The 16,082-nt window shown below is 39.5% G+C and overlaps 1 protein-coding gene across 14 annotated transcripts in view; it reads left to right on the plus strand.

Annotated features, from left to right (window-relative positions):
• The window catches only part of DROSHA (drosha ribonuclease III), a 131,200-nt gene that overhangs the window by 79,718 nt on the left and 35,400 nt on the right, over positions 1-16,082 (plus strand). For all 14 annotated transcript variants that reach the window (XM_063619899.1, XM_055245508.2, XM_063619896.1 and 11 more), the window contains 4 exons: positions 1,379-1,486; positions 3,609-3,747; positions 4,424-4,484; positions 15,338-15,397. In XM_063619899.1, the coding sequence (XP_063475969.1) occupies positions 1,379-1,486; positions 3,609-3,747; positions 4,424-4,484; positions 15,338-15,397 (368 nt within the window). The remainder of the gene's footprint in view (positions 1-1,378; positions 1,487-3,608; positions 3,748-4,423; positions 4,485-15,337; positions 15,398-16,082) is intronic.

Here is a 16,082-nt window from a genome sequence, read left to right on the forward strand (position 1 = left end):
ATCAACTCTTGAGCTTACTGCAGTTTAAGTGGCTGGAAAACTATTATTCTTTGGTTGTGCATGTTGTTTCCATATTGTTGTGTTTATCAGCATAGCACTTATAAAAACAAAGTGGATAAAGTGCCAGTAATTCAAATCCTAATGGCATATTTCTAGCTTTAATGGCAAAAACAATGTCTTTACCTTTTCTATCTTCCACACATATTGTAAGGCCTTACATGTGGAGGTGCTCAATTATATACTTACTGAATTGAACTGGCAGGAAAGATTTTTTGTTCATTAGGGATCCTATTTGGTAGAATGAATCTTTCTTTATAAGTTAATAACACAACTAATTTCTATAGTTTCAAGCAAATCTATTTTCATGTATTTTTAAACAATGACAGCTTAAAATACTTCAAAGACTGAAATAATATAAAGCATATGTCAGTCATTCTGTGGGCTGGGTCCATCCTCCAGGTTCTGATGAATAAGAATGATTCCTTACATTCTCTTGTGTTCTTGGGAAATAGTATTAAGGAAAAGAAAAAGATATGCCTTCCATGAAATTATCTCCCAGTAAGGAATTTATAGCCAAATGAAAAGGGATTGAAGGAAAAATTTAAATTCTGTGTCCTTGGGTACCTTAACTATACTGGTAGCTTTGTAAAAATTGTCTTCAGAATGTTAGATCATTAAATGTTAAACCTAGGGTGGCATATCTGGTTGAGAAGCTCTTCAAGGATAGTCGTGGGCTTTAGGGGTTTGTGAACCCATTAAAATTGTATACAACTTTTGCATGTTTGTGCACAGGGACATTTTTCTGGGGAAAGAGTCATTTTCTTTGGATTCTCAAAAATATCTTGACCCCAAAAAAGTTTCAGAATGAATGAATCCTAATCCATTCCCTTTTAATTAAAGATAGACAAGGAGGCACAGAAATGCATGTGACTTACTCAAAGCTACCCTGCTGAATACTGATAGAACCAGGGCTATTCCTAATGGAATGAGGGCTAACAGGCCATGTTCTAAGAAGATTTCTGTATTTCCTCTTTTAATCCTTTTAGCTATCCTCGGAAGTAGGAATATTTCTTATTCTCATTGTGCAGGTGAGGAAACTGAGGCAGAGAGGTACGATAACTTGCCTCAGGTCACACAGTGAATGAGTGGCAGAGCAGGATTTGGACCCACGCATTCTGATTCTAGAGACTATATACTCTTAACGGCTACAGTCTCTCACAGATGATTCTCCAGAATGCCATGCAGCCAATAAGCTGTTTCAGGACTTAGTGAGATGGAATTTGGAATGTGAAAATGGTTCTGGCTTGTTGTAAAATAAATGAAGTGACTTTGTAAGTTTTTATAAAGTTAAACATTATTGAATATTTTTTTTTCCTAGCATGCAATGATGCTACCTGTTCTGACCCATCATATCCGCTACCACCAATGCCTAATGCATTTGGACAAGTTGATAGGATATACTTTCCAAGATCGTTGTCTGTTGCAGGTAAGAATTATTCTCCTGTAAACTCACGTAATAACAAGATAGGAGTAATTCATCTTGCGGGTCACAAATGGTACATTGGGTTCTCTATCCTGGGAAGTGACAAGGATTATTAGAAACATAGTTCTCTCCATTGCTCTACCCTGGTTGCCTCTGCTGCTTTCCAGCCCATTCTCTTACATTTATTTGAGACTGTCCCTAAAGAAATTGACTAAAACTAAAATTTGTCAACTCTGAGTACCTTCTTCCAGCTTTTCCTCCTTTATGGCTCTCCTTTCCAGGTGCTGAGTATTCTAACTTCTCTGAAAGATGTAGATTTTTTTTTTTTTTTCTTTTCTGGTACAGAGTTTCGCTCTTGTTTCCCAGGCTGGAGTGCAATGGTGTGATCTCGGCTCACTGCAACCTCCGCCTCCCGGGTTCAAGCGATTCTCCTGCCTCAGGCTCCTGAGTAGCTGAGATTACAGGCGCCCGCCACCATGCCCGGCTAATTTTGGTATTTTTAGTAGAGACGGGCTTTTGCCATGTTGGCCAGGCTGGTCTCGAACTCCTGACCTCAGGTGATGCGCCTGCCTCGGCCTCCCAAAATGCAGGGATTACAGGTGTGAGTCACCGCGCCCAGCCTTAAGATGTGGATTTTTATGTTTGTTTGCAGAAGAGGGCTTGCATCAGAGATCTGGAAATTTGTTTTTTGTTTGTTTTGGCCACTTTAAAATTTTTTTCAATAGATTTAGGGGTACAAGTGGTTTTTGGCTACATGGATGAATTGTATAGTGGTGAAGTCTGGGCTTACCTGTCACCTGAATTGTGTACATTACACCTAATAGGTAGTTTTTCATCCCTCACGCCCCTCCCAACACTCCCCATCTGAGTCTCCAGTGTCCGTTATACCATTCTGTATGCCCCTGGGTACCCATAGCTTAGCTTCCACTTGTGAGTGAGAATATGCGGTATTTGGTTTTCTGTTTCTGAGTTAATTAACTTAGGATAATGGCCTGTAGTTCCAACCGAGTTGCGCAAAATACATTATTTCATTCTTTTTATTGCTGGGTAGTATTCCATGGTATATGTATACCACGTTTTCTTTATCCACTCATCCGTTGATAGGCACTTAGGTTGATTCCATATCTTTGCAATTGTGAATTGTGCTGCAATAAACATAGAAGTGCAGGTGTCTTTTTGATACAGTGACTTCTTTTTCTTTAGGTAGATACACAGTAGTGGGAGGACCGAATCAAGTGTTACATCCACTTTTAGTTTCTTGAGAAATCTCCATACTGTTTTTTGCAGAAGTTATACTAATTTATGTAGCTTATATAAAGTTCAGTGTATTATAAGCCTTCCCTCTTCACTGCATCACACCAACACCTGCTGTTTTTTGATTTGTTAATAATGGCCATTCTGACTGGGGTAAAGTGGTAGGTGGTATCTCCGTGTGGTTTTAATTTGCATTTCCCTAATGATCAGTGATGTTGAACATTCTTTCATGTTTGTTGGCCATTTGTATATCTTCTTTTGAAAAATGTTTGTTCATGTCATTTGCCCACTTTGTAATGGGATTATTATTGTTATTATTATTATTATTTTTTCTTGCTGATTTTAGTTCCTTGTAGATTCTGGATATTAGTCCTTTGTTGGATATATGGTATGCAAATATTTTCTGCCATTCTGTAGGTCGTCTATTTACAGATACTTGGGGAGATAAGATGGAAAGATCAGGGCTTAGAATCCAACTGGATAGACAGCTCCCTTTCCTGCTTAATTTGGGATGATACAAAGATGGTGCTCTCATGCTGAGTTTTTGTTTTGTTTTTGTTTTTTGAGACAGAGTCTCCCTCTGTCATCCAGGCTAGAGTGCAGTGGCATGATCATAGCTCACTGCAGCCTTGACCTCCTGGGCTCAAGTTATCCTTCCACCTCAGCCTCTTGAGTAGCTGAGACTCCAGTCACGTGCCACCACACCAGGCTAATTTTTTATTTTTTGTAGAGATGGTGTCTCACTGTGTTGCCCAGGCTGGTCTTGATCTCCTGGGCTAAAGTGGTCCCTCCACCTTAGGATTACAGGCGTGAGCCACTGCACCCGGTTTATGTTGTTTTAAAGACTGAACTTATTTCATTGAAATTTTAGCTGGCCATGACTCATCCAAGTCATCATTTAAATTTTGGAATGAATCCTGATCATGCCAGGAATTCGTTGTCTAACTGTGGAATTCGGCAGCCCAAATATGGAGACAGAAAAGTTCATCACATGCACATGCGGAAGAAAGGTATGTCTGGATGATTTTAAGATGTGAATCTCCTATTTTGGCCTGTGTTTTCTGTCGTAAATTATTTCACCTCTAGGAATGGTTCCCTGGGTGACTCTCACCATCTCATATTCTAGTGCTTACTGACTCTTTTTTTTTTTTTTTTTTTTTTTTTTGAGACAGGGTCTCACTCTGTCACCCAGGCTGGACGGCACGATCTCAGCTCACTGCAAACTTTGCCTCCTGGGTTCAAGCGATTCTCCTGCCTTAGCCTCCGAAATAGCTGGGATTATAGGCATGTGCCACCACACTTGGCTAGTTTTTTTGTATTTTTGTTAGAGACAGGGTTTTGCCATGTTGGCCACGCTGGTCTTGAATTCCTCACCTCAAGTGATCTACCCGCCTCTGCCTCCCAAAGTGCTGACGTTACAGACGTGAGCCACCGTGCCTGGCCCCACGGACTCTTTTATAATATTTACTTTGAGCAGGAACTATAATAAGGGTTGATGAGTTTTTTAGAAAAATTTCTTTTTCCTATCCAGTGTTTTAAATAATTGTTTATTACACTTTTAGACAGGTAGATTCCAAACCTTTTAAAATCACATTGAGATGAGATAATTTTTTTCTACTGTAATATGATGGTCCTATAATTCTTCTATCTGTATTTACTTGTGTATTTGTTTTTTATTTTAAATAGGGATTAACACCTTGATAAATATTATGTCACGCCTTGGCCAAGATGACCCTACTCCCTCGAGGTAAAGTTGATTTTTAAAAAACAACTTGATGGATATATAATTCACATACTATACAATTTACTCATTTAAAGCATACAATTCAGTGGTTTTAGTATGTTCACAAAATTGTATATCCATGGCCATCATCTAATTTTGCAACATTGACATTACCCCAAAGAGAAACCCTGTACTCATTAGTAATCTCTCCCCATGTTCCTTAGCCTGCCCAATCCTAGGCAACCACCAATTTATTTTCAACCTCTGTGGATTTGTCTCTTCTGAACATTTTATATGAAAGGCATCATATAAGTCAGTTCTTTGTGATTGTCTTCTTTTACTTAGCATGTTTTCAGGATTTGTCCATAGTATAGTATGTGTCAATACTTCATTGTTTTTATTGCTAAATAATATTCCATGATATGAACATACCATATTTTATGTATCTGTTCATCAGTTAATGGGCATTTGGATTGTTTCCACTTTTTGGCTGGTGAATAATGCTGCTTTGAATATTTGTGTACAGATTTTGTTTGGACATATATTTTGATTTCCCTTGGGTATATACTTAGGAGTAGAATTGCTGGGTCATATGGTAACTCTGTTTAACCTTTTAAGGAACTGCCAGACTGATTTCCAAAGTGCCTGTACCATTTTATATTCCCAGCAGCAATATAGCAGGGATCCAGTGTCTTCACATTTTTGTCAACACTTGTTATCGTTTGTCTTTTTTATTCTAACCCTTCTATTCTAGTGAATATGAAGTATTAGCTCATTATGGTTTTGATTTCCATTTCCCTCAGGGCTCATGAAATTGAGCATCTTTTCATGTGCTTATTGACTATTTGTTTATCGTCTTTGGAGAAATACCTATTCAGATCCTTTTCCCATTTTTAATTAGGTTATTCTAAATTATTGAGTTATAATAGTTTTTAAATATATTCTCAGATGCAAATTCCTTATCAGATTTGCAAAAATTTTTTTCATTCTGTGAATTGTCTTTTCTCTCTCGATGATGTCCTTTGCAGTACTAAACTTTTGATGAAGTTTTAGCTATTCTGAGTTTATTGCATTTCCACATGAATTTTTGGATTAGCTTGTCAATTTCTGCAAAGAAGTCAGTGGAGATTTTGATAGGCATTATGTTGATTCTGTAGATCAATTTGGGAATTATTACCATCTTTTAAAAAAATGTTTATTTAAAGTGCAGTTTGTTACATAGGTAAACTTGTGTCATGGGAGTTTGTTGTACAGATTTTTTATCCCCCAGGTATTAAGCCTAATAGCTATTAGTTATTATTCCTTATCCTCTCCCTCCTTTTGTTCTCCACCTTCCGAAAGGCCCTAGTGTGTGTTGTTCTCCTCTGTGTCTGTGTAACCTGTGGTATTTGGTTTTCTGTTCCTGTGTTAGTTTGCTAAGGATAATAGCCTCCAGCTCTATCTATGTCCCTGCAAAGGACATGATCTCATTCGTTTTTATGGCTGCATAGTATTCCATGGTGTATAAGTACCACATTTTTTTTTCTTTTTTTTTTTTTGAGACAGTGTCTCATTCTGTTGCCCAGGCTGCAGTGCAGTGGCATGATCTCAGCTCACTGCAACCTCCGCCTCCTTGGTTCAAGCGATTCTCACACCTCAGCCACCTGAGTAGCTGGGATTACAGGTGTGCGCCAGCATGCCTGGCTAATTTTTATATTTTTGGTAGAGATGAGCTTTTGCCATGTTGGCCAGGCTGGTCTCCAACTCCTGGCCTCAAGTTATCCATCTGCCTTGGGCTCCCAAAGTGCTGAGATTACAGGCCTGAGTCACCATGCCTGGCCCCACATTTTCTTTATGTAGTCTATCATTGAAGGGCATTTAGGTTGATGATTACCATCTTAACCTTTTTTTTTTTTTTTTTTTTAAATAGAGACAGGGCTCTTGCTATGTTGCCCAGGCTTACCATCTTAATCTTAAGTTTTCTGATTCATGAACTTGGATGTCTTTCCATTTATCTGTCTTTTTAAATTTTTTCAATAATGTTTTATAGTTTTCAGAGTATACATTTTACACATCTTTTGCAAAATTTATTCTGAAGTATGTTATTCTTTTTTGTGCTGTTATAAATGGAATCTTTTTTTTTTTTTTTTTTTGAGACAGAGTCTCGCTCTGTCGCCCAGGCTGGAGTGCAGTGGTACGATCTTGGCTCACTGCAAGCTCCACCTCCTGGGTTCACGCCATTCTCCTGCCTCAGCCTACCGAGTAGCTGGGACTACAGGCGCCCGCCACCACACCTGGCTAATTTTTCTGTATTTTTAGTAGAGACAGGGTCTCACTGTGTTAACCAGGATGGTCTTGATGTCCTGACCTTGTGATCCACCTGCCTCAGCCTCCCAAAGTGCTGGGATTACAGGCGTGAGCCACCACGCCCAGCCTGGAATTATTTTCTTAATTTCATTTTCAGGTTGTTCATTGCAAGTGTTTGGAAATACAGTTAATTTTTGTGTATTGGTCTTATGACCTCCAACCTTGTTGCTCTTGTTTATTAGGTCGAATAGTCTTTTAGTGGATTCCTTAGGATTTTGTTATTTTTGAAATAATATTATCTACAAATAGCAATAGTTTTACTTCTTCCCGTGTAATCCTTTTAATTTCATTTTCTTAACTTAGTTGCCCTGGCTAGAGCCTCCAGTACAGTGCTGAATAGAAGTATTGAGAACAGATCTTTGTCTTCCTAATCTCAGTAGGAAGCATTCAGTCTTTCACTATTGAGGATGATGTTAGCTGTTGGGTTTTTATAGATGCGTTTTATCAGAGTAAAGAAGGTCTTCTATTCTTAGTTTGCTGAGTGTTTTTATCACGAAATGGTGTTGAATTTTCTCACATGCTTTTTCTGTAGCTATTAACATAATCATGTCATTTTATTCTTTTATTCTAATTGATTTGGGGTATTAAACCAACCTGGCTTTCCTGGGATGCCTCCCACTTGATTGTGGTGTCTCATTCTTCTCATGTGCTGCTGTATTCAGTTTGGTAGTATTTTGCTTAAGATTTGTGTGTCTGTATTCACAAGAGATACTGGTTGGTAGTTTTCCCGTGATGTTTTGTCTAGTGTCATTATAATGGTAATACTGGCCTCATATAATGAGTTGGAAAGTTTCATACGTTAGCTTTTCTTATTTAATTTCCTGGTTTTATAAGATACCTTCTTATGAGGAATATTGATATTCTCATTTATGTGTGGTCTTGAGGCCTTTGAAGAATCTGGGAATGGAATGACCTAGGTGTGTATAAACTCATTAACACAGTTTGACAACTGAATGAAAGCAAATGCTTAATGGCTGATGAGGCTCTGGGGTTGCTTGCAAGGAGGATTATCTTTGTGTGTGAGGTACAGCAGGTTCTATTTGGAAAGCCAGTAGAGGAAACTGCTGGAGGGTGGCTTTCTTTTTAAGATGGGGAGTGGAAAGTGGAATAGCTATGCTTATCATTCTGGGGATCCAGACTGAGATGGATTAAAGGTGGGCAGAGTAGAGTTGGAAGTTACAGGAAATTGAGGCAATTACTTCAGCTGCCCACTGGCCTCCACAAAAATTGCCAGCAATGGCTGACATGGCTTCCTTTTCCAATATCTCCTTCATATATCAGGTTTTTAAAAAATTGACTTGCCTTGAGTTGTTCTCTTTTGAGGTTATCAGAAACCAAACCTCTTCAATCAAGAGGTAAAAAGAAGAGCAGGACAGAGCTTTAAAATTCTTGTTTGAAAATGATCATATGCCCATATACCTCACTATGATGTTCTGTGAGAGTCTAAGATCAGAAAAGAATGAATTAAAATAGCCCTTAATCATACCCTCGGGGATGGTGTGACCATGGTTTTATTTTACCCTGCTGCATTGTAAAGTCTGTATTTTAATAAGTAGAATCCTATATACCCATAGCCCTCTAATATGGCTACATGAACACCATAGACATGTACTTTTCAATGATGAAAATATGGGTTTAAATCATCTTTGTCTCATCTTCCCCTACCGCAGTTGTTGGTATGTAAATTATGTCTTTTGATAATGTCATTTGAACCCCATGATTTATGTTTTCTTTAGCTCTGTTACAAAGAAGTGGCTTTCTTACCGTGGCAGAAGGGATGATACCTGAGAAACTATGTGATGTTTGAATTTACCATTTTGAAAATGATACTATTGACAGAGAATAAACAAATAATCTCTCTTGTCCTTTGACATTCGGCCTTTGCTGCTTGTGTTGAGAGCCTCTTGCCTTGAATATGATCTTTTTGCTGATGCAGAGTTGACCCCAAGTGTCTGTTCAAAAAAAGCCTCTTGGCCTTGGCTGCCAGGATCTGCTGCAAGTTGACTGCTATCAGCCAGCTGTCCACTGCTGGGCACAGCTTCTCACAGAGACTGACCCAAGTAAGACAGAGCTACTTACCTGGGTTGTCAAGCATACCCTGTCCCTTCCCTGTGTGCTGATCGTCATTGTAAAACTTCCTCTGTCATGCCCGTGTAACCTTGTAATATCCTGCTCAAATCCTGCTGGTATTTGTTTTATGGTACATATTCTTGTTCCTCTGTGCACTCATAATTGTGTTATGGGGCTATTTTTCTTTACTGGACTGTAAGGATTTTGAAGGTCTATGGTCCTACCCATGTTTTTTCTCCCTGTTCTTTATAAATAGTGCCTTTCACAGAACAGGTACTCAGTAAATAAGTATTAAAGGAAGGAATGCCATTCGTCATACTACTTTTATCCCAGGCTATTTACTTATTGACTAGAAATAGGGCAGTGGAGGGATCAAGAAGGGTTACGGTCAGCAGTTTAAATGGCTGGGTAGTATCTTTCTTAATCTTATTTGAGATGGGCTAGGGTTTACAAAAAAGGCATGAAGAAATTAATAAATAATTCTTGATAGCCTGGCTGCCCATGAAAACTACAAAATAATTAACTTTTATGATGCTGTTATCTCAAGCAAATATGCCACCCATAATTTTAAAAATGTCACTGTTTAACCACCTAGATCTGAGCTGAATAGTTATATTTTATTCATTCATGCAAATTGTGATGAACTGTTAGCACAAAAAGAGTGTCTGAAGGATTAGGCATTTGGTGGCATTCAAGTAATCCATGTATTATCAGTAAGACCCTTGAGAAGGAGGGACCAGAAGAGTAGCAATGGAAAAAAGGGGAAAACCAAGCTGCCTTGGTTTGATTTGATTTTTTTTCCTTTTGGAGAGTCATTGCTACATATAATGCATAAAAATCTCGGCCAGGCGCGGTGGCTCACACCTGTAATCCCAGCACTTTGGAAGGCTGAGATCTCAGGTCTCCTGGGTCTGTGGCCTGTCCTCCCTACAAGTGTCCAGGCAGATGCAGTGAGGTGAAGGAATCCTAAGTTGGGTAGAAGTTCCCACTGACCTCCAGGGCCCCCTCTAGCTCTACTCTGCGAGTCACTGCCTGAGGCTTGGGATGCCAGAGTGCGAAAGATTCTGCGTACCCTCACTGGATTTGGCCTATCCCGAGATGGCTTTCCTTGGAGTGAATGGCACCTTACAGTACTTACTGTTACAGGGAGATGGTTGTGTTTTATAAAGTGCATTGAGTTCCTCAGACAAAATGTGCTGTATAAATGTTACAGCTAATCTAGATTTCATAATGCCTCTGTTGATTCACTTCTTAAAAACAAATGGAGTATTTACTGCTCAGTAAACATCTCATCTTGGAACCTGCTAGTATTTATAAAGAGGGTGATTAAAGAAAGTCTAAACAATGAAAGAAGGAACAAAAGATTTGCTGCTGCTGAGAGGACTAGCAGCCCACTCTTCCCATTTTTCCAGATAAACCATTGGCTTAGGAATTGTACAGTATAATAATAAACTAAAGTGGTATTTAATCCCCATTCTTATTTATGACTTATTGCCAGAGTTTAGTCATAATGTGGATACAGAAAAACATATGTTGGATTTGGGCAAATTATTTAATAAATGGCAGACTCTCTGTTGAATAAATCTGTTTAGAACCATGACCTTGTATTTCAACAAAATGAATAATAACCCAACTTTGTGGTTATTAAAACCCTAGATGTAGTTTTTGTCTCCATGAAAGTTTATAAAAGAAATTAAGGTAAAACTTATGCCAATATGACTTCATTTAAAATGATATATGACTTCAAGCATATACTAAATATGACTTATTGTCATATTTGACTAAATGTCTTACTATTCTTTAAAAATGCATTAGACATCCAAATATGGTCTGTCCCCAGCTCCTTTGTCCCTAGTTTCTTGCTTTCCATGTGAAGATTTTTCTGTATAGTACTTTGCACTATTAGGAAGAAGATAAAGCCTGTGCCACAGAAAATGCATCTTTATTTTACTGGCTCATGAAAAAGAATTTATTTTTTAAAACTCACTATTTCTTTCTTAATTTCTATCCTTACCCAGGACAGCAGCTTAATAGGTTTCTTGAAATTGCAGGAGGACTTAGGAGTTAACATCGTCTTACCATTAAATCATGCCTCTATTCCTTGATGCTTTCTCCAAGAATGATGGCAGATGCTTTTGAAGTTCTGGTGTACTTGACAGAAAGCAAAATCTCAGTATTGAAAAGTTTTGAAAATTTTTTTTGTTAATATAATGTGTCATACTCCACTGTGGAACTTTTGAGTCACTCTTGGCTAATGGAGTAGTGACAAAAAAAAGTCCTTTAAAGTCTAGCATATATTTGGTAAAAATAAGAAAAGTTTGTCTTAGGACCTACTGCTTTTTTTTTTTTTTGAGACCTGGTCTCCCACTGTCACCCAGGCTGGAGTGCAATGGTACAATCATAACTCACCGCAGCTTCGACCTCCCAGGCTCAAGTGATCCTCCCACCTCAGCCTCCACAACAGCTGCGACTACAGGCACGTGCCACCACACCCGGCTAATTTTTTAAATTTTTTGTACAGACAAGATCTTACTTTGTGGCCTAGGCTAGTCTTGAACGTCTGGCCTCAAGCTATCTCCCACCTCAGTCTCCCAAAGGATTACAGGCATGAGCCACACCTGGCCTACCCTTTTTTTTTTTTTTGAAACTAAATTATGAGATTATGAATTTGTCAGCTAGACATGAATGTATTTTCTCTTTCTCTCTCTCTTTTTTTCATTTCCCATTATTGGGTATTACGATTGAGTATCCCTTATCCGAAATGCTTGGGACCAGCAGTGTTTCAGATTATTTTTGGATTTTGGAATATTTGCATATAGTGAGATATCTCGGGGATAGGACCCTATTCTAACTGAAATTCATTTATATTTTATATATATCTCATATATAAGAAATATATATAAGATGGCCTTGAAATGGCCTTGAAAACCAGATGGGTTTAGACTCACGTAGCCTGAAGGTAATTTTATACAATATTATTAATACTTTTGTATAGACAAAGTTTTGATTGCAAGCTGTCACATAAGGTCAGGTGTGGAACTTTCCACCTGTGGCATCATATTGACACTGAAGAGTTTCAAATTTTGGAACACTTTGGATTTTGGGTTATGGATGCTTAACCTGTAATTGCTTTCCAAAATGATGTTTTCACATAAATTAAAGGCCATAAATTGGAAGGACGGTTCAGAATCACTAATTCATTGTTCACAACTTACCAGATTTTTCCTATTACCTTTTATTTCCTGTAAAATTCCAAAATGTGGAGGAATAGTAGGGTAGAAGAATAAACTTACTAATGCGATAAGTGAAATGATAGCAGTTGTGCTTAAATTTCTAAGTAGATGATTTGGTAGCTAAGAATAATTTACAAATATTTTAAATTTTCTACTATATATGAAACTATAGGGATACTTTAAATATGGAAATTAAACTGGCACACATGAAACAGAATAATACAGATATAATCTAATTTTGTTGTAAATGAAGTGATAAGTGTTGACTTTTTGTGGGAATGGGGGTGGGATGGTGGGAGTTAGCCCGCACCCCTGGAAGCTCCAGTACTTAGGGTCGGCCTCCCAGTTGACTGTAGGAATGAATGCGATTTGGGAGAGGTAAAAGGGAAGGGAGCGGGGATGGTGTGTGCATGGTAAAGTTGTGCAGGTTGATCAACATGGACTTGAAAGTTGCTATTTAAAGTAGATAAAAGTGGTGGGTATGATGAAACTAGATGAAGAATGGCCTTGAAAGCCAGATGGGTTGAGACTCGACAGGCAGCTGTTGAATTATTTGGGGAGATGCGGGTTGGTGTCAGAGAGATTTAAGAAAGCCCCTGTAGTTAGTGAGGCCAGCTTCTGCTCATGCCCAAGCCTGTCCTTTGCTGTCTTTGCTCAGGCCCCATGGGCTCTGCGTGTCCTCCTTCCCTCCTCAGTGCATCCCTTTGGTTTTTCTCCCCTTCTACATCCCCAAACTCATATTTTCTCTTTCAGCAGCCAGCCTTGAAATAGACATTCAGGTTCTTTTCATACTTAGTCATCTCCCCCCCATCCTTCCAACACCTCTAGTGAACGCATAAAACCAAAGATAGTACATAACGCTTTACGTACTATGTTTTTTCGTACACATACATACCTATAATGAAGTTTAAATTATAAATTATGCACAGTAAGAGATTAACAGCTACAATAATAAAACAGAACAGTTATAACAACATGCCTTCTGTACACCTATGTAACAAACCTGCACAGGTACCCCTGAACCTAAAATAAAAGTAAAAAGTAAATAAATAACAGTATGCCAGCATCATGACTCTTGTGCTTTGGGACCATTATTAAGTAAAATAAGGATGACTTGAACATAGGCCCTGAGATACTATGACAATCGATCTGGTAGCCCACATGGCTAAGTGACAGCATAGAGATACTAGAAAAAGGGATTATCCCAGGTGGAATAGGGTGGGACAGCACAAGATTTTACCATGTGGTGAAGAACAGCATGCAATTTAAAACTTATGACTTGTTTATTTCTGAAATTTTCCTCTTAATATTTTTAGATTGTGGTTGGCCAGGGGTAACTGAAACTGTGGAAAGTGAAACCATGGGTGTGGGAGGGCTGTTGTACAATTCCATACAACTTATTATTTCTCCAGCCTACTGTACTCTCAAGCAGATTTGTCTCCACCACTTCACAGATAGCCTATCAAGGGCCTCAGTGACTTCACAGGACTGAATCAGTGGTCTGTTCTCATCTGACTTGAATCTAAGCAACAGTGGGCATAGCTTACCACTTCTCTCTTGAAACACATCCTTCCCTATGGCTGGAGGATACCATGCTGTCCTTGAGGAGAGCATACTGGCTTCCTTTTCCTCCTACCTTCCTGGCCAGGTCTCCTTTTCTGGCTTCCCTCCTGCTTGACTTCTCAGCTTCGGCACTCCCTGGGTTCATTCCTGGGACCTTTTATTCCCTCTGGCTGCATCCTCTCAAGTGGTGTCATATGGTTCATCACCTGAAATTCTGTCTAACATTGACCAACCCTAAAGATTCATTAGCAACTGTGTCCTAGCCCATGAGCAGTAGGTTAATATCTAGCACTCTACCGGATCTCTCCATTTGGATATTTGATGGGCACTTCGAAGTTAACATGTCCAAAATGCACCTCTTGCTTTTCCCCCAAACCTGCTTTCCTTTTGGTTCTCCCCTCCACAGTAAATGGCACCACTCCTCACAAACTACTTAAGCTAAAGCCTAGCCATTGACCTTCATTCTTTTCTTTCACTTAGCTTCCAAATCCCAACTCCAGCTATCAACAATTCTTTTCAGTTCTGTCTCCAAAATGCATCCCAAATATGACTGTTTCCCTCCTCTGCACTGTGACCTCCCCAGCCTAAGCCTCCCATGCGGGAAAGTCTCCTTGCATCTGCTGCAGCCTCTCCTCAGTGCTTCTCTGTCCTGCACTCAGTGTCTCACAGCAGCCAGTGTGGCCTGTTGAAAACCTAAATCACTTCATGTCATGTCTGTGCTCAATCAAAGGGGCAGTGTGAGAAGCATGTTGGTACTGAGAGGAGGTGCTCCATTGGCTTCACTGAGACACAGGAGGAGGTTTTCCGTGGGCCACCTTCTTGGTCGTTTCAGCCTTGTATGCGAAGATGAGAAAATAACAGCCTGTGGGATATGACTTCATCATATAATTAAAGTCTAAATAAAGTGTGATCTGTGCACTGAGGGAGAAGTATTAATTTTAATGAGAGGCATCGGGCAGGGCTTCATAAAGAAGATAACATTTTTGCTGGGCTTTGAGGGATGAGTAGATTTTCAGTGTGGCTCATTGTATGAGAGAGAGTGGAAGGCTCTGGAGTGGCAGGGAGCTTGGCCTGAAGAGGCACACTGAGTGTCTTAGGTGATGCCTCTTTCAGAGAGTGCCAGGCAGTTTTGGAGCAGCGCCCGATGAGTACATAGGATAGGATAGGAGTGGGTAATGAGACTGAAAACGTAGATTACACCTATTTTGAAGGACTTCAGATGCTGGGTTGAGTTTAGAGCTGGAGTGATGGGGAACTGTCTTTAGGACATTGTATCAAAACAGATTTTCCAGTGGTCAGAAAGTCCACTGAAGGCATCCTTCTTTCTGTCTTCTACCTGATAGTAGTATGGAAATACTCAGGATTGTTAGTGAGATATCACCTTGAAGGCTCTGGATGCTTTAAGTCTGGTTCCCAGGGGAAGGAAGCCCCCTGGTAGAAAGCCTGACCCACGTGATGTGACGTAATGTACCTCTCCTTCCCATTAGGCAGGTGCCAGATGCCTCTGGGCTAAGATGGTGGTCTGTGCTCTTAATTATGAGGAATAGGGAAGGTGGTTTGATTACTAAAGGAGCTAACCTTCATGTGCTCTTTTGTTGCAGGGGTGGGGGGGTGGGGGGAGTGTTAGTATGCTGTATTAAGTAATCTTTTTAATTGCCATTGTAGGATTAACCACAATGAACGGTTGGAATTCCTGGGTGATGCTGTTGTTGAATTTCTGACCAGGTAATTAGGCTTTTTTGTTTTTTACAATTCCTCAATAATTACATTCTATTGGTAACGTACTTATTACATTGCTTTTTTTGTAATTAGCCAAATAAGGCATTGATACACCATGCATTTTATCTCTTTTGTAGAGCTCAGAAGCCACATGTCTGTGGCACTTGCCCTGACAGCTCGCACTCACTGATGCTGTAATGAATGAGATTACAAGATGAAAGGCTGGTGTCTCTGTCCTGTCAAGTATATGTTAAAGTTGCTTACAGCCACAAGAGATCAGCTTGTCTTGGTCTAGATGCTTCAGGGCTTATATTCAATTTGTAAAGAAAGGGATGATATTTTAAAATGTCATTTCATCTTCTAGGATTTGTCTTTGATCCCTTTCTTACTCTTTCTGATCTCAAGGGAAGTAAAGCTTACAAGTAATTTTAATGACCAGATTTTCGTGTGTGTGTGTGTGTGTGTGTGTGTGTGTGTGTGTGTGTGTGTGTGTTTCTCTCCAGAAGTGTTTTAGGATCCTTAATTTGAAAGTAGGGGTAGGACGCCAGGCGCGGTGGCTCACGCATGTAATCACAGCACTTTGGGAGGCCAAGGCGGGTGGATCACCTGAGGTCAGGAGTTCAAGACCAGCCTGGCCAACATGGCGAAACCCCATCTCTACTAAAAATACAAAAATTAGCCAGGTGTGGTG

Source organism: Symphalangus syndactylus, chromosome 16, assembly GCF_028878055.3.
Source record: "Symphalangus syndactylus isolate Jambi chromosome 16, NHGRI_mSymSyn1-v2.1_pri, whole genome shotgun sequence".
Taxonomy (NCBI): Eukaryota; Metazoa; Chordata; class Mammalia; order Primates; family Hylobatidae; genus Symphalangus; species Symphalangus syndactylus.